Source organism: Nerophis ophidion, linkage group LG09 (genome assembly GCF_033978795.1).
Source record: "Nerophis ophidion isolate RoL-2023_Sa linkage group LG09, RoL_Noph_v1.0, whole genome shotgun sequence".
Taxonomy (NCBI): Eukaryota; Metazoa; Chordata; class Actinopteri; order Syngnathiformes; family Syngnathidae; genus Nerophis; species Nerophis ophidion.
The window spans coordinates 46,069,291-46,088,577 of NC_084619.1; the positions used below are offsets into that span (position 1 = coordinate 46,069,291).

General features: G+C 37.3%; 1 protein-coding gene across 2 annotated transcripts in view; it reads left to right on the top strand.

The window, feature by feature from the left end:
• LOC133559355 (cGMP-dependent protein kinase 2) overlaps positions 1-15,440 on the top strand; it is a 133,222-nt gene extending 117,782 nt beyond the window's left edge. Inside the window, exons 17-21 of one of the 2 annotated variants that reach the window (XM_061911055.1) lie at positions 6,100-6,222; positions 9,725-9,787; positions 9,955-10,021; positions 14,394-14,546; positions 14,627-15,440. In XM_061911055.1, the coding sequence (XP_061767039.1) occupies positions 6,100-6,222; positions 9,725-9,787; positions 9,955-10,021; positions 14,394-14,489 (349 nt within the window). In that variant the 3' untranslated portion in view covers positions 14,490-14,546; positions 14,627-15,440. Of the gene's footprint in view, positions 1-6,099; positions 6,240-9,724; positions 9,788-9,954; positions 10,022-14,393; positions 14,547-14,626 lie in introns of those variants that run through there. The other variant, XM_061911056.1, reaches the window with a different exon arrangement.
• Positions 15,441-19,287: the final 3,847 nt, after the last annotated feature.

The following is a 19,287-nucleotide window of genomic DNA, read 5'->3' on the forward strand; positions in this document are numbered from 1 at the left end:
TTCTAATGTTTTTTTATTTATTTATCCAAAGTAACATGGTCGCTAGGATGCCTGTGGACCTTACCTGCCAAATTATCCAGGGCGGATAAGATGAAGAGTCCATCAGAGGCATTGACTCTCCTTTTAAAAAAAAAACAAAAAAAATGAATCAACATCTCAGATGTAGAGGACCCAGACTATTGTCCCTCCACGGAACAAGGCCAGTCAGGCACAGAGGAGTCCTCTGATGAGAAATGGATATTGTGTCCGACAGAATGAGCCACATGGGCTCTTACTGGGCAGAGTGTTGTAGCCTGGCCTCGCAGCCAGACAAAACTCCAGGCCACAATATTTAACACAATAGTAGTCTGCCAGAGCCTGCACCTGTGTTCAGTACTGTCTTCTGTATAGATGCATGGAAGCTGTTCATGTCTGATAATTTAATACAAGAGATGCTGACATGCACAGATACAAACCCCGTTTCCATATGATTTGGGAAATTGTGTTAGATGTAAATATAAATGGAATACAATGATTTGCAAATCATTTTCAACCCATATTCAGTTGAATATGCTACAAACATAACATATTTGATGTTAAAACTGATAAGCATTTTTTTTTTGTGCAAATAATCATTAACTTTACAATTTGATGCCAGCAACACGTGACAAAGAAGTTGGGAAAGGTGGCAATAAATACAGATAGTTGAGAAATGCTCATCAAACACTTATTTGGAACATCCCACAGGTGTGCAGGCTAATTGGGAACAGCTGGGTGCCATGATTGGGTATAAAAGCAGCTTCCATGAAATGCTAAGTAATTCACAAACAAGGATGGGGTGAGGGTCACCAATTTGTAAGCGAATTGTCGAACAGTTTTAGAACAACATTTCTCAACGAGCTATTGCAAGGAATTTAAGGATTTTATCATCTAAGGTCCGTAAAATCATCAAAAGGTTCAGAGAATCTGGTGAAATCACTGCACGTAAGCGATGACATTACGGACCTTTGATCCCTCAGGCGGTACTGCATCAAAAAACGACATCAGTGTGTAAATAATATCACCACATGGGCTCCGGAACACTTCATAAAACCACTGTCAGTAACTACAGTTGGTCGCTACATCTGTAAGTGCAAGTTAAAACTACTATGCAAAGCGAAAGCCATTTATCAACAGCACCCACGAACGCCGCCGGCTTCGCTGGGCTTGAACTCATCTAAGATGGACTGATGCAAAGTGGAAAAGTGTTCTGTAGTCTGACGAGTCCACATTTCAGATTATATTTGGAAACTGTGGACTTGGTGTCATCCGGAAAAAAGAGGAAAATAACCATCCGGATTGTTATAGGCGCAAAGTTCAAAAGCCAGCATCTGTGATGGTATGGGGGTGTATTAGTGCCTAAGGCATGGGTAACTTACACATCTGTGACGGCACCATTAATGCTGAATGGTCCATACAGGTTTTGGAGCAACATATGTTGTCATCCAAGCAACGTTATCATGGAGGCCCCTGCTTATTTCAGCAAAACAATGCCAAGCCACATGTTACAACAGCGTGGCTTCGTAGTAAAAGAGTGCGGGTACTTTCCTTGCCGGCCTGCACTCCAGACATGTCTCCCATCGAAAATGTGTGGCGCATTATGAAGCGTAAAATACGACAACAAGACCCCGGACTTTTGAACAACTAAGCTGTACATCAAGCAGGAATGGTAAAGAATTCCACTTTCAATGCTTCAACAATTGGTTACCTCAGTTCTCAAACTTTTATTGAGTGTTGTTAAAAGAAAAAGTGATTATCACACAGTGGTGAACACGCCCTTTTCCAACTACTTTGGCACGTGTTGCAGCCATGAAATTCTAAGTCAATTATTATTTGCAAAAAAAACCCCAAAGTTTATGAGTTTGAACATCAAATATATTGTCTTTGTAGTGCATTCAATTGAATATGGGTTGAAAAGGATTTGCAAATCATTGTGTTCCGTTTATATGTACATCCAATACAATTTCCCAACTCATATGGTAACGGGGTTTGTACTTACATGTATGTTGCTGTGTAAAAATGACATTCTGGGTGGTGAGACTGCTGACATCAAATGTGACATCATATGGGTAAGTGGGAAAGTATTGAAAGTCAAAGTAGCATCAAGATGTAAGATTTGACATCAGATGTGCAAGTGGGACAGTCAGAGTTGCTTTGTGCAAGATTCCATAGGAACTGCCTGGGGTCATCTTTGACCCCCTTGCGAAAGATTGGTGTTGTGATACAAAAACTGCAATTTCTTAAAATTTATGAAAAAATACAACATGCAGATGGCCTCATGAGAAAAAACATGTTTTATGAGGAATACCTTGAATATAAAATTAATACAACTCTTCTTAAAGATTATGAAGAATAACAACACAGTTTATTGCAAAATAGCATTGGTTTTAATTTGGGTGATTGTTGACCCTAACTGTGGAGGTGTGTAGTTATTGGTAGGTTGTTTATCCAAGGGTTAAGATTGATCCAGCACACTGTAGTGTAGTTTAGCAATGGCAGTGGCATTGCTTAGCATTGAATTCACTACAAATTAGCGCTCCAGTCAGTTTGTTATACTATATCACCGATTCAAAATAGAAGTAATCTCAAGGCACTAATACAATCCCTCTAGGTTTTTGCTGACAGTTTGGGGGGATTGTTGCATCCTAAAATATGTGAATTTGTGGCATCTTTTTCAGTTTCTATTTTACTAACCCTCGTGGACCCTGAGATCCTCTGGCATTCATCTCCTAATTGTTCCAAAAGTCAGGATACAGTCTCACATGACGTCTTTCTACTATTCCCGATTCCCCACATAAAACCCAATAAATAACCATCCATAAACTGCCAACAATATTCCATTTATATTTTGCGATTGTAGCTGAGATGGGCACCAGCGCCCACCGCGACCCCAAAGGGAATAAGCGGTAGGAAATGGATGGATGGATGGAATATTAACCAAGTATTAGTTTTTGTGCTACAACAAGCTCTAACGCACAGAAACCATTTATAATGGCGCCAATATCACCGGTGCCTATATTGACAATATCATTGGTCACCTGCTAATTCTCGCTTCTCCGTGCGTGAAAGTTTATTGTAGATTATAAATCATGTCTCTCATCTGGATAGTTAGGATGAGGATATAATCTTACAATTTAGTACAAATTGACAACGACTTTAGACCTGGGAATGGTGAAAAACGACACAAAAAATGCTTGGTTCCAGCAGTCTGATTAATCCAGAATAAACTCAACTGCGAGTGCATTTTTGTCTCTTTATTTAACACATCTGAAAAATTACGCAAACAGCTGTTAGAAAGGAGGCGATTGCGCTGCAGCGCCATCCAATGTATGCATGTTAATACATAAGGACTGTGAAAAATTAAAATATCAGACATATTGTCTAATCACCAATATAATTTTATAATTTTATAGTTGCTGACTGACTTAAGGGACTAATTAAAACAAATTCAATTATCGTGTTTTTTAATGACGTTTGTTTTTTCATATAAAATATATATCACCGTATTAACATATCACCTATAGAAAAACAACTTCATGCAAGAACTAATTTTCTTGGATATTCTTCACATTTGCAGTTAGTGCCGCATTCTATTTCATGAGCGCACCTTCGGTACGCAAAAAAAGTGGTTTCTTTTGTAGATTTGCAGGACTTCTTGTAAAATGGCCATAAAAAGTTGTGAATGTCTGCTGCTTATTTCAAACATGCGACAGGATGATAACATAAATATGCAGTAAATGATCGAGTGTCCCCATATTGAAAGCCCTGCATAGTAAAAGCAAAAACCTAATTTAAATTAGGCGGTCTGCACCACTTTTGTACTTGTTATCAATTGTACACAATGTCTTGGTAGATCACACGCAACACAAAACATTTAGGTTTGCACACACCACTGAGCATGTGGTGTTTGGATCTTAGACCAGGCTCTAAATGGCAGTAAAAGCACATACTCATAGATTTTGTTAAATTACTGTACTATTTTATTAGATTATGACTAATAATAGTAATTATAATTACAAAAACAAACACTACCAAATAAATCTGAGCAAGATGAGGGTCTGAAATGAAGATCAAAGGGCTTTTTAGGTATGACATCCCAGATTGCACAGCATCCATCCATCCATTTCCTACCGCTTATTCCCTTAAATCAGTATTAAGAGAGCAATCCTGCAACCTTATAATGATGACTTTGTTCACTTGAACCTGAACTATGGTCCAGCAAATCTTTGTGAAACTGTGAATTTAAACGTCAGCAATGCACCCACATGAATAAATGGCTAAGGAATAATCAATAATTATTGTTAATATTATTTTTCAACTATTATTGAAGAGAGTAATGGTGTGTGGGCAAGGTGGAGTACCCATTTAGCCTCCCTAACAGGGTTACGTGAATTCACGGCAGGCAGGTGATGGAAGAAAATGTCGAGCAGCTAGAGTATTTGGAACTGGTCAACTTTTTGTTGTGCCATGCAGAAGATACTGTGGTGTGGTATAATGGCTGGGACAACATGCTTAGTATAGGCACTGCCCTTATAGAAAGTGATTGCAAACTACTATAAGTAAGTCTTGCAAAGAAAATCATGGTATCAAAGTCTTCAAAATTTTTGAGCAACAGAATAAAGGGGGTCTCTAACGAGCTTAGGGATACCTTCACACACAAGGGAGAATTTTACTGTTGCCAATCAACCTATCCCCAGGTGCATGTCTTTCGAGGTGGGAGGGAGCCGGAGTACCCGGAGGGAAGCCACACAGTCACGGGCAGGACATGCAAACTCCACACAGAAAGATCCCGAGCCCGGGATTAAACCCCGGACTACTCAGGACCTTCGTATTGTGAGGCGCTTTACATGGTGAAACCCAATATCTACATTCCATTTAAACTATTGTGGGTGGCACTGGGAGCAGGTGCCTTGCCCAAGGACACAACGGCAGTCACTAGGATGGCAGAAACTGGGATTAAACCTGGAACCCTCAAGTTGCTGGCGCGGCCACTTTACCAACCGAGCTATTCCGCCCCAATGGAGAGTTCAATAGAAGTGCAAACTGATTTATACCTGTGTTTTATAGACTATTCCAAAGTATTTGATAAAGTGAAACAAAAAAACTTTTCCAAAACTTGAATGAGCTGGATATTGATGGGAAGCACCTGAGGATTATCAGATATTTGTACTGGGAACAAGAAGCAGTAGTCCGAATAGATGGAGAATGCAGTCAATTCCAAGCCATTCAAAGGTTCGACGAGGTTGTGTTCTATCTCCTGATCAGTTTACTATCAACAGTGAAATGATCTTATGCAACATCAATCATCAAAATGGTATAAAAATTGGAGGAATTAATGTTAACAACCTCAGATATGCAGCTGATACTGTGCTTGTGGCAGAATCTGAAGAAAAACATTCTGAACACAGTGGTAGCCCACAGTGAAGCAAACGGACTTGCTTTAAACCTCAACAAAACCGAAAGCATGACAGTTTCCAAGAAACCACGTCCACCTGCATGTTGCACCTGCAACAACAATAAAATAAAACAAGTGGATCAATTCAATTACCTCTGTGTCACAGTAACATCTGATGGTAGGTGTGAAAAAGAGAAACAAAAGGATTGCCAGGTCAAAAGACAGCTTCAACAAAATGAGTCTTATATTTAAAAATAGAAACATCTCAATTGACACCAAACTGAGTATGGTCTGTCCTACTTTACGGCTGTGAATGCTGGACTTTAAACAATCAACAACTGAGAAAATTAGAGGCAACAGAAATGTGGTTCTTCAGAAAAATACTCTGCATATCATGGACTGAAAAGAAAATGAAGAATGAAATTCCTCTGACATATCATTAGAAAAGACCGCTTAGAAAAACTGAAGTAGGAAAACTAGTAGGAAAGAAAGCTCCAGGTCGACAACGAAAAACATATCAACAGCTTAAGATGATTTGTCGGAAATAGTCGGAAATATAAATAATATAGAACTTATACAAAGAGCAGACGACAGAGAAGACTGGTGAGCTCTGATCATCGATGCTTGCAAACAGGCCTGATACCTCATGATGAATAGAAAGTATGTAATTTTTTCCCCCTCTGCAGTCCACCCTTTTCTGGATCGGACCCCATAAAGATCTACACAGTGGTCCTCTATGGCATTGAAAAGGTAGACTTCCCAAAGAGAATAGGCAAGCGTCCAGATGACCTCATCAGGAGACTCTGCAAGTATGGATCCGGATAGGGTAATATTGCTTAGTGGTATGAAAATATGAAAACAATGATTGACCATAGGATTGCATGTTTAAATCTATATATCTATTACATAGATATACAACTTTTGAAATGTAACTAGTGTTTCATCATTGTGGGACACATTACAACCTTTTTAAAGTTTTATTCAATGGCAAGCAATCTACTGGTCAATTGTTTTACAAAGAATACTTATTGATACCAAGGGTAGTATCATCCATCCATCCATTTTCTACCGCTTATTCCCTTTTATTGTATCAATGCTAACATGTTGAGTTAAATATTGTTTAATTCTATGTTTATTTTGACAGACAGCACTGTTTTTTGTCTTGATGTTCATCTTGCTATATTGTTGATATTCAGTTTTTCCAGGATTTTGCAGGCATTTTTAAATAATTGTAGCATCTAGGTCTAGATTTTTCACAAAATTGCTGCAAAAGTGGCAATATTTTTAGGCTTATTTTTTTCAGATACTGAGGGTTTCCCGATGTAAATTTTGATATAAAGTCGATATTGGAGCCTTAATTAATGGCCTATACCATTATTGATCCAATACAATATCACCAAGAATCACTGTACATACTCATATTATTTTGTAGTATGAATGTTGAAAATGAAAATGTTTGAGCTTGTGAAATTTTTCAAGCAGAGAACAAGGTATGAAAAACACACTTATTTACTGTATTATCAACCAACAGGAAATGATAAATGGGTTGTATTTGTATAGCTCTTTTCTACCTTCAAGGCACACTACTTCCACATTTACCCATTCACACACACATTCACACACTGATGGAGGAAGCTGCCATGCAAGATGCTAACCAGCACCCATCAGGAGCAAGGGTGAAATGTCTTGCTCAAGGACACAACGGACGTGACGAGGTTGATACTAGGTGGGGATTGAACCAGGGATCCTCGGGTGGCGCACGGCCACTTTCTCACTGCGCCTTAAGTGAAGTGGTAAGTGTTTTTGGCGACACCTAGTGGCCACAATAAACCATTAAGTTAATGTCATGACGTAGTAAGATATGGATACGTTTGTTATTGGATGCTTTCTAATCCGCTTCTGCCTTGGAGACTTTGTATGTTTAAGTAACATGCAGTTCTAATTATTTGATATATGTTTACAAAAAACAATTTGCTAGGCGTTGTCAACAAACCTGAATGTACTGTATAAACAAAACATAAAGTTAAAATGTGAAAATTATAATTAAATGAATGCATTGTACAATTAGAACACTCATTAAAATTGAAAAGATATTACAAATAATTGACTAAAATAGGATGACAAAACTATTTAAATAAAAAAACAAACTATTAATAAGAATTAAAGTACCATTACAAAATTAAAAAAATAAATGAAAGAAATAAAATAAAGATTAAACATCAAATCAAAATAAGTGTCTGACACAAGAGCGTAAATTAGCATGGTCATCTGTGACTAAGATGCCAAAGAGATGTATAATCTCCATGTCTGTTGTTGTGCGCTTAGCTGTTGTGTAACTGTTAGCTTCTAGGAGCCTATAGCCTGCCATGTTTATCTTTTTGTAAACGACTTGAATAAAATACAAGAAAAGACCAACCTAATGTGCTTATTGGAGGATATTTAGATGTCCAACTTTGCAAAAGTAAACACGTTGGAGGAGTGCGTGTATCAGAGATTTTAGATGCTCGCCGATATGATCCAACAATGTTTGCTGATCTTGGTAATATTCGATATCGATGTCAGATCAGCCCTACCAATGACATTGTGATTTTATGATGTTTTTAAATGGTTTTATCAATGTTCTTTGATTTTAACAAATCGACCAAACTATGCTTTAATTGCAAAAAAGTTGTCTGTTCTGTCACAAGCTGGAGGCATTTTCTGTTTACATTGTATGTTTGAAAAATGTTTGTCCATTGAACACTTGTTTATAGTCCTAAACATTTGACATATTTCATTCCCACTTTAACAGAGATTATTACACTATTGAGAACTGTTGAATTAGCGTGAATTGGCGCGATTGCAACATGGCAATATACTGAGCGGTACAAATATTTTTATATTTGATCAACAAAAACTAATCTCGGGGTAAAAAGTCAAAGGATTTGAATGAGAGCACAAAGTTGGTCTTCTCTATTTTAGTATTTCAGAAAGGTAGACATGGTGGCTATAAGCTACTAGCAGCTGAGCTAAACAACCGCGAAGAACACGATAGCACACATGCTTGACATAGGTTAATAAGCTTTCATAATTGAACAATATTGCCGTCTAAAACAGCACATTTGTCAATATAAACAAGTAAAAATAATAACTTAAATTTATATTGCACTTTTCTAAACACTCAAAGCGCTCACAGAGAAGTGTGACTCAACATTCATTCACACCTGGTGGTGGTAAGCTACATTAGTAGCCACAGCTGCCCTGGGGTAGACTGACGGAAGCATGGCTGCCAGTTTGCGCCGACCGCCGCCTATCATTCATTCATCGTTCATTCACCAGTGTGAGCGGCACCGGGGCCAAAGGGTGAAGTGTCCAGCCCAAGGACACAACGGCAGCGATTTTTGGGATGTCAATAGGTGGGAAGTGAACCTGCAACCCTCAGGTTTCTGGCCGGCCGCTCTACCCACTATGCCATGCATGTATAAACATGTGCATCTAACAAGTATCACATAATTATAGTTGCATATGACTTACACATACAATGTGTCCAAGGCAGAAGTGTATTTGAAAGTATTCAGTAAAAACGTATCTGCATCATTTAACTTGCTGTGTCATGAGTTTAACTTCATACATTTTTGTTGCTTCTAGGTCTCCCCCCAAAAAATCACCACTCCACTTCAACTTAAAGATAAGTCCATTCCAGACAGTTAATAATAAATAGATTTGTGTTTTTCATACCTACTTACCATTGTTCTCTGTTTGGCTGATTTCACTTGATCAAACCTTTTCTAACATTCCATCCATCTATCCATTATCTACCGCTTTGTCCCTTTCGGGGTCGTGAGGGGTGCCTTATCATATCTCAGCTGCATTCAGGCAGTAAGCGGGGTACACCCTGGACAAGTCACCACCTCATCGCATGGCTTTTCTAACATTCCACAGTAAAATAATGACTACATAAAATAAAAAATTGTTGTCGATATTGTTCAATAGTCTTTTATTGTTGTTTTTGCATATTGTTCACTATTAAAATTATTTGTGCCTAATTTATTTTTGTTTTGTTTTTTTCAGGCTATTACCATGATCAATTTATTTAACGTCAAACTCATTGACTTATCCATCCATTCATTTTCTACCGCTTATCCCTTTTGGGGTCACGGTCTTTGGACTAAATTCAAGTAAAACTTATCAGTATTAGTATCAGCATCACCAATGTTGGCACTTTATTACTTGGGTTGGGTATCGCCAGCGCTAATGTTTATATAATTCCACATCCGTCAATAAAGCACGGCATTCTGAATGAAGTTCTACATAATTTTCTGTCCCACATAGGTTAAATCCGGTGCAAAGACTGGGAAACAAAAAGAATGGTATCACTGACATCAAGAAGCACAAGTATGTCCACAATTGCATTGTCACTTTTAGTTCTGTATTATTCCTTGTATAATTTTTTTCTTCTTTGCTTTTCAAGTGCGATTTCTGCACAGTCCTCTTCATTTTCTTCATTCATAACCACTGAAGCGCTGACCATAAACTGCTGTGTTGAACATATATTTTCACAGGTGGTTCCAGGGCTTCAATTGGGAGGGATTAAGACGTCATAAACTGCTGTCTCCTCTGAAAAGAGAGGTGAGATTAGCAAAACCCAATTTGTATGCTCGTATTTGCTGACTCGTTTGGGTTCTTACCTCGGTTTTAAAATCACCTCAGCTTCTTTTTGGGTACAAAAAGAGAACACAATGCAAAACATAAAACTGCTTAGCTGTTGAGTAAATGTGAATCATTAATGTTTTCATGAAACATAAAACACTGAAAACTGCTTGCAGATCATTTTCCAATACATCAATATTGCAAAGAAATAAAGGACATATTTAATATTAAAATGACTATTTTTCAGGTAAAATTGCAACCTTCATTTTGTAATACTGCAACTGATTTGAGCTTTTTTTGGAGTATTTACCTTTTGGTTGCCTTTATTTTATATATATATATATATATATATATATATATATATATATATATATATATATATATATATATATATATATATATATATATATATATTTGTGTGTGTGTGTGTGCGTGCGTGCGTGCATGCATACATACGCATGTATAAATATGCCTATACGAGCATATATTTATATATATATATATATATATATTATATATATATATATATATATATATAAAAGATTATCAGGAGATTAACTGATAGTTTAACTTTTAATAATGTAAACATATCTCACAAATAGATTTTTGGCCTTGCTCGCTCTTTGTTTTCACATCAGGAGTATTTTCTGGGTGATGGTTCATCAAGTGGCCTGTTACTCTTATTCCTCCGAGACATTGCAATGTGTTTAGTTTTTTGCATGAGAACTTACGCTAAAAGTAAATAACTGCTTGCCTGCTCATTCATCAGCTCGAGATTACACTCCATGTTTTCTCTGTTTCAATTTGTTTTGTCTCTTGACTCTACAAACTTTAAGTACAAGCATGATTACCCTTGCTCACTGGGTGTTTTTATTTATATTTTATTTTATTCATTTACATACATCCAAAAACATAATGTTGAATATACCCTGCACCGACTGCTACTGCCTATTGACGCTGACGAGCCGGGGGCCCGCCATCTTGAACGGGTCAACATCTCCACCTGAAAGCAATGAAGTGTCACCCCATTTAGTCCATCATTACTTTTTGTATACTAAACTGATTTTGACACTTTTTTTTAATGCAAACGTCATTATGTAGCCATTATAACGCAAATGACGACATATGAATTGTCATATTTTAATATTCATAGTCGGATTAGCAGTTATACAAAATTCTGATTAGACAGGTATTTTGCAAACACTTTCAGAACACATTGTACATTTTTACACTATTCTATTTTTCTATTTAGATTTATAATCTATACCTATTAGCAATGATTGTTGTAGCCTACTTTATTTATATAGCAATCTATTGTCAAGCAAAGACATGGATTGTGTGTGCTCCTTCGACGTAGCGGGATTACAGGACGAGCCAGGCGTGAATTAAGGTACATGTTTGTTTTTATTAATACTCAAAATACAAAAAAAAAGGCAAAACAAAAAGCGTGCTCGATGGCGGATACTAATCTATACTAAAACTTAGAACAAAAACAGCAACAAAAAGCTGAAAATATGTCAGAGTTTCAAGCAGGGTGTTGCTTCCAGAAGGCCCACCGGCCTTGGATCAACACCCGGTTAAGAAACATGAAAAAAAGTTCCGCTGTTTTTGTTCTATCTACAAACAAACAAAAGATACTATCAAAGACATAAATACAAACAAAAATGTACATGGCATGAGGAATGTAAGGCAATGAAAGTTAGAACGGCATGGGTAATGAAAGTTAATGTTCGCAGACTGATGGACAGAAAGAAATTGACTTAAATAGTGGCTGAGAATAATTAGGAACAGGTGCGGGACTGAAGGCATGGGCGTGACTAAGAGGGCAAGGTGAAAAGCAATGAGTTGTCATGGTAACAAAAACAAACCAGGAAGTGAAAAAACAGAACAAGAGTCCAGAACTCAAAACAAAACATGATCAAACATGAAATCAGATTTACAAACGTGACATCTATATAAATACCAAATTTCTAAATAAATCAAAATTTCTAAACAAAATGTATACATGTATATACATTAATATACACCGGTACATTATATATATATAAAAACATGTATAATACATATACAAACATGTATAATACATATACATATATACATGTATATATATGTATATGTTTATATATATATATATATGTACTGTATATATAATATATACATGTTTATATACATACAGTATGTGTATATAAATATATATATATATACATGAATGTATATATTAATATATGTATAATATATATATACACATATATATGTATATATATATATACACACATATATATATACACAGTACATACACATATATATAAATATATATATATTTATATATATGTGTGTATATATATATATATATGTATATATATATATATATATATATATATATATATATATATATATATATATGTGTGTGTGTATATATATATATATATAATACATATATTAATATATACATTCATGTATGAGGTAGTTCGTCTGCATCAGTCTGAAGTGATCTGACTTATTATAGTTACGTTCTCTTGTTTTGTGCATGCTGTGTGTTTGTTTGGTTGTCTGTTGTGAGAGACAGCAACGAGCATAATGATTTGAGTTTCCCGCATGCATTGCACGAGACGCCTTTTGCAGATTGTCCTCCAGGTGAGGAAATGTGCCCCCACAATTCCTGCATGTTGTTTTTGATTGCTGTTGTCGTTGTGCACTGTGGCTGCAATCTTTCCTGTTTTATTTTTGTTTTCCATGTCAGAAGCCTGTAAATCAGATGTTTCGAATGCCCTGGGAAGATCCGGTAAATAACTTAGATACAGTATATATCGCGCTTTTCTAAACACTCAAAGCGCTCACAGAGAAGTGGGACTCAACATTCATTCACACCAGGTGGTGGTAAGCTACATCAGTAGCCACAGCTGCCCTGGGGTAGACTGACGGAAGCGTGGCTGCCAGTTTGCGCCTACGGCCCCTCCGGCCGCCACCCATCATTCATTCATCATTCATTCACCAGTGTGAGCTGCACCGGTCCGGGGGAAAAGGGTGAAGTCCCCTGCCCAAGGACACAACGGCAGCAATTTTTTGGATGTCAATAGGTGGGAAGCGAACCTGCAACCCTCAGGTTTCTGGCCGGCCGCTCTACCCACTACGCCATGCCGCCCCCCCGTAAGTTTTTGAGAGTCTTCCTCGGGTTTCGTAGTGCTTTCCTCCTGAGCCGTGATGACATATATGATTTGTGATTTTATTTATTTATTTTCGTCACTGAATTTGCAGTTTTGGGACAGTTTCCGGAGTCTAGTATGGAATGCATCCTTTGTTCCTCCCTCGTTTTGTTTTGCTTGTCTAAAGGTGTAGATTTCAAACTCCACATTACGACTTGGGCTAAATGCATTGAGTAGCTCAACTGCTTTATCATAGTCCTTTGCCTCTTCTTTTTCAGTAAAAGTTTAAAAAATATCTTGCACTGGTTCCCCAGCATAATACAGTAGCATAGCCCTTTTACGTGTTGCATCCATTATGGCTGCTGCAGTGAGAAATGTTTCAAATCGCAACATCCATTTCTTTAATTTTGAGGAGAGGGAGGCGGGTTCGGTGCTAAAATCAAAGTGTGGGAATTGCAGGAGCCCAGCTATTGCCGTCATCTATCTTTTTTTTTTTTTTTTTTTTTAAATATATATATATATATATATATATATATATAATTTTTTTTGTATCTCTTTCGTTCTGTCTGTAGTGCTGGTTAGCACTGGAGTAGCATGTATTATTCAATGGTTTTCACTTACGGTCAATATGATACTGCTCCGTGCAATGAATGGGGCAGACGGTCCTAAAGGGGAAAATCGATGGGTTCTTTGACAACTTGTGCTCCGTATCCTCGCCGCCAATGTAGAAACGTGATGTCCACTTTTGCAGGCATGGATACAGTACAATATTCTCTGATTCACAAAATACAACCAATAGTAATGTTCACTCTTACTTGTGAAAAGTAATTCTTTTAATTTTTTTTTGTATGCTGATTTGCAAAACAACTTCTTTCTTTTGCTCAAACTGGCGTAGATTACAGGTTTAAGGTGGCAGTAAAATTTCCTGCGCCTAAACACCCAATGTGGTGTCTATTCATGTACGATGTCTTATGCATACATCAGTAGCTGTCAACACTCACCATGGCCTCTTGTCCGTCACTCAAATACGTCCATACGTAACACAAATATGTTTTAATTAATCAACAATCATCCCTTTTCTTTTGTCATCAATATAATTTGTCTCTTTATAACTAATACAAACAAATTATACTTTAGACCATTTTAACTTTAACAATACAGCATGATGTGTATTTGAAAAACAATTTCCGACAAATGTGTTCCAACAGCTGAAAGGCCCCATGGATCACAGTCACTTTGACATATTTCCTGCTGACACAGAGGTGACGCCTGAAGAAACCTCAGGCTGGGATAAAGACTTCTGATTCTTCACAAAAACATTTTACAACAAAATGTGACGTTTGTTTCGGAGCCCATCAGCAGTGAGTTAAAAGTATTTTATGAAGCGATCATGTTGACACATATAAAATGTAACCACTTTTTAATGTCATATCTATACCAGGTTGCCCAAGCTACGACCCACGAGCCAAGTGCAGCCCGCCGGAGTCTTCAGTGCGGCCCGTGAGACATCACAAGTTTAACAAGAAGATTGGCCTGCAGCGTCATTGTGCCTTCATTTATTCCCCTGTGGATTGAATTAGAATAATATTGCCTTTTTGGGGGTGAAGATAGATTTAGTGGTCAATGACCAAGTGATTTAATTTGAGAGTGACTTGAACACAGCATTAATTTATATGACTTAATCCAAAACAATTTTCCCCACTAATGATGTGTAAGTTAAATGGTTACTATAACCAACAAATAAAGTCAACACACATCGCACTTTACACACTTAAACATGTTCATATAATTTTAAATTACAAATGTATAAATTCACTTCAGTGAATGATGAGTGGTATGCAAACACTTTCTCCACACATTCACTTGTTTGGCGCATTCTAGCTGCTTGATATTTTTGATTGATTGCAAAACTTTAAGGAGGTCGTCAGGGAAGCAAACAAGTTTGGAGTCAAACTTTCACATTCTCTTAATATTCAATGTTTTATCGTTTATACTTAATACTGTCTCGTCGTCAGGGTCTGATGTGGGGGGTTGTTAAAGTTTAAGTAATTAAAGTTATGTGTTGTTGAGTCTGTTATATTTTGCTTTAGTCATTGCAAACTGAAGAGTTATTTTGGTACATTCAACACTGCAGTGTGGCAAAAAAAGTGTTGGAATGTGTATATTTGTGTACGCGTGACTTTATGCGTGTATGTGTGCACGCGCGCATCCATATTCAATCAATCAATCAATAAATCAAATGATTGATTGATCTATATTACAGTGTATTTGTGATTACCCTCAAATAGGGCTTTGCCACAGATTGCAGTGTATTTTTACATGTTTGGCCAACTTCCTTATTCAATTTAGTATGAAATTAAAATGAAAACATACAAGGGAACTGTATTTGTTTAGGAATTTTGCCTATCGTTCATATACATTATGAAAGAGATGACGATGGATGTTATTTTAATTTTTTGCATTCTAAATTTTAAAATAATGTGATCAAAAGTTTACTTACAATGGAGCCAATGGAGCTGTGCAATTCCGCCTTCAAGGCCCTTAAATAAAACACCCAAACGCCTCCGTTGAGGTTTTATATACAAGATGCAAGTATATATCTAATGTAGTTACGGGCACATTTAATAATATTATTTACGTATTTTGATCATTTTGAGCCTCCGCGGCATATTAATTTAAAAAAACGCACCCAAATGCAAAGCGCAGTTCCCTTTTAAAGCATTGCGATCGCCAATTAGGTGTAAAAACGGATCGCACCAAGACAGCACGCAGTTGCAATAAATAATTTTTTAAAAACTGAAGTTGGCGTGGTTGGACGCACCAGTCACTCGCACTTTCTTGTACGTGCCTTGTGCACTGGTGGCCAGTGACGTGCGTTGAACTAAACACCAGGTACATACTTATATTTTTTATTTTTTTTTGTTTTACTTAAATTCATACATGTATGTGCTGCTCTTGTCATTGTTGATTTAGGTTGCACATTAGAGTAACAGAGGAAAAAAGTTATTCGCTTGGATAAAAACTTGATCGTAATGATATTATGATATGATAAATGGGTTCAAAAACTATTTGATAGAGTTGTTAATAAATACTTTTTGGTCCCATTTGCTTTTAACAAAATAAATCAAGTATTGTGAGTGTAATTTATCTTTCTGTATTTGTATCTGAAGCAGCAATAGCTATCTTCTATGAAAACATACTTTGTATGATCGCATTCATTTTGTCTTAAATCCATTTTAGAGAAGTATTTAATCTTGGATACAGTATATAATCCTCCATATAGGCAGAAACATTCATTTAATTCAATTCCATTCCAAGAAATTAAACAATATTTTTGCATCTGACAAAAAACCCCCACAAACGCTGGCTTACTCTAAAAAAAATGTCATGTTTGTTAAAAATACAGTTAAAAAAAAAGAAAAAAAAAATGCTGGCTTGCGCTGGAGAGACCTGTATTTGTATCTGAAGCAGCAATAGCTATCTTCTATGAAAACATACTTTGTATGATCGCATTCATTTTGTCTTAAATCCATTTTAGAGAAGTATTTAATCTTGGATACAGTATATAATCCTCCATATTGGCAGAAACATTCATTTAATTCAATTCCATTCCAAGAAATTAAACAATATTTTTGCATCTGACAAAAAAAACCCACAAACGCTGGCTTACTCTAAAAAAAATGCCATGTTTGTTAAAAATACAGTTAAAAAAAAAATAAAAAAATGCTGGCTTGCGCTGGAGTGACCTGTGTCTCCTAGCTTGAGCACCCCCACCTCTCCCAGTGTGGCAAGTCAGAGTACTGCTGTGGCATTGAACTGCAAGTTGACAATGTATCGCCCCCTAACTTGAGGCAGAGGTACTTGCTGCCTCATGACCTGCCTTTTCCCCGTGGCAACAAGCATGCGCCCCTTCGCACGCACACGCCCAACACACACTGTGTGTAGCCGTGGAGGCACCGCCTGTCTCTGCCTCACTTCTCGTCTGCTGCATTGTTTTGATCAGGAAAAATGAAATTTCCGCGATTTTGACCATGAAAATGATCAAAATATACAGGAACCACACCAACATCACATAGAAAGCATAAACCAAAAGAGAAATATAAAACTTATTTTATTTTATACTTTTTGGATCATCTCATGGTTAAGCCGCCTGGTGGCAGGTGAGGCACTGCCTCACTTGGCTCCCCTGACAGCACGTCACTGCTGGTGGCGTGGCGTCAACCTTTTCGTCAGCGCTTAGGCTACACTGGCTAATAGCCCAAGTTGTGAATAGAGAGGCAAAGTGGTCAATTTCTGTATTCAATCCCCTTAGGAGAGGAAGGCTGCAGCGCTTGAGCTCCCTTGCAGCAGAGCGTTGTGATAGCGTGACAAAGTTGGCTTCCGCCTTCGTCGACGACGTTCCGGCTTGGCACTTGGCCGAAACAGTTTCTTTAAAGCAACGATGATTCTCTGGTCTTCAGACAATCAACTCCTCCGATGAGTCCTTCAAAGCTTCCAATTCCTTGAGCACATTTCTCTCAAATTTTTTCTCTGTGTATTCCAGTGCGAAATCACTTGTTGGCTTGAGAATTCTGTCACGATTGCGGAGCCGCATGTTAGCGGTAGATGCAACTAGAATGCACAAAGACAGCTTGTAGGTAAAATAATATTTTATGACACTTGTAGTGAAACTCTACATGAACATTCTCGTGCAGTGGTTTGCGCGAAAAAACAACACCGGTGCAGTTAGGAGCGCACAAAAAGTCTATACAGAACTCAATACAAGACTACACTTACGTTGAGGGTTCATAAGAAAGAACAGCAGTCAATTCTCGAGCCCTGATTAAAATGTGAGGCTAGCTGAAATAGGCTGTTGATTACTAACAAAACTCAGGTAAATTAAATGTATTAATACAGAGTGGCATTATGGTCCTTTTATCATTAGCACAATGAATGTTTCCAGTTGTCTCAATTGAAGCGATCAGAGTAGATTTGATAGTTTTGTGGAAGTTTATTTCATCATTTTATTTTGTGTGGTGCATACTGCATCCAAACTTCAAAAGTGCTATATAACCTTTCACCTTCTAGGGCCGTTGAACGTATTCCAGCCTCAGAGGAAACAAAAGTATTTAAGTTGATGGGAGAATAGGCAGAAGAGATTTGACAGATAACATCCACCTTCAAGGGTTGCTGCGCTCAAAATGTGTGTTTGGTTTAAGGTGCGTATTATCTGCGCCTATATTTGCTCTGCTCTCCTGTTGCTGCCCTCTTAAGTGGTATGGTTGTTGATGCTGGTGTTGTCAGGCTTGCATGCATTTTCAATGTATGTGCAGGGTTAAGAATAAAACAAATTGTGAAGGAGTGCGCACGCAGCAACACTCATGAGGTAGATGCAGAGACAGGGAGCTTGGAGTAGTGAATTAATTGTCAATCAGGGCATACTTGATCAACAGCCATACAGGTCATACTGAGAGTGGCCGTATAAAAAAACTTTACACTGTTACAAATATGCGCCACACTGTGAACCCACACCAAACAAGAATGACAAACACATTTCCGGAGAACATCCGCACCGTAACACAACATAAACACAACAGAACACATAGCCAGAATCCCTTGTAGCGCTAACTCAGCTGAAACCCCGGACTGTTGAATGACTAAAGTGCTACATAAAACAAGAATGAGAAAGAATTCCACTTTCAAAGCTTCAATAATTATTTTCCTCAGTTCCCAAACGTTTATTGAGTGTTGTTAAAAGAAAGAAAAGGGGATGTGACACAGTGGTGAACACGCCCAACATTTCCCAACTACTTTGGCATATGTTGTAGCCATGAAATTCTAAGTTAATTATTATTTGCAAAACAAAATTAAGTTTATGAGTTTGAACATCAAATATCTCGTGTTTGTAGTGCATTCAAATGAATATGGGTTGAAAAGGATTTGCAAATCATTGTATTCCGTTTATATTTACATCTGACACAATTTCCCAACTCATATGGAAACGAGGTTTGTACGATTTGACTCCTTCAAATGGCCTTGACACAATCAGTAACAGGCTGTTCTGAAGAAACTCTCTCAAGGACTCCTCAAAGATGGACGCTTTTGACCTTCCTTTTTGTCAAC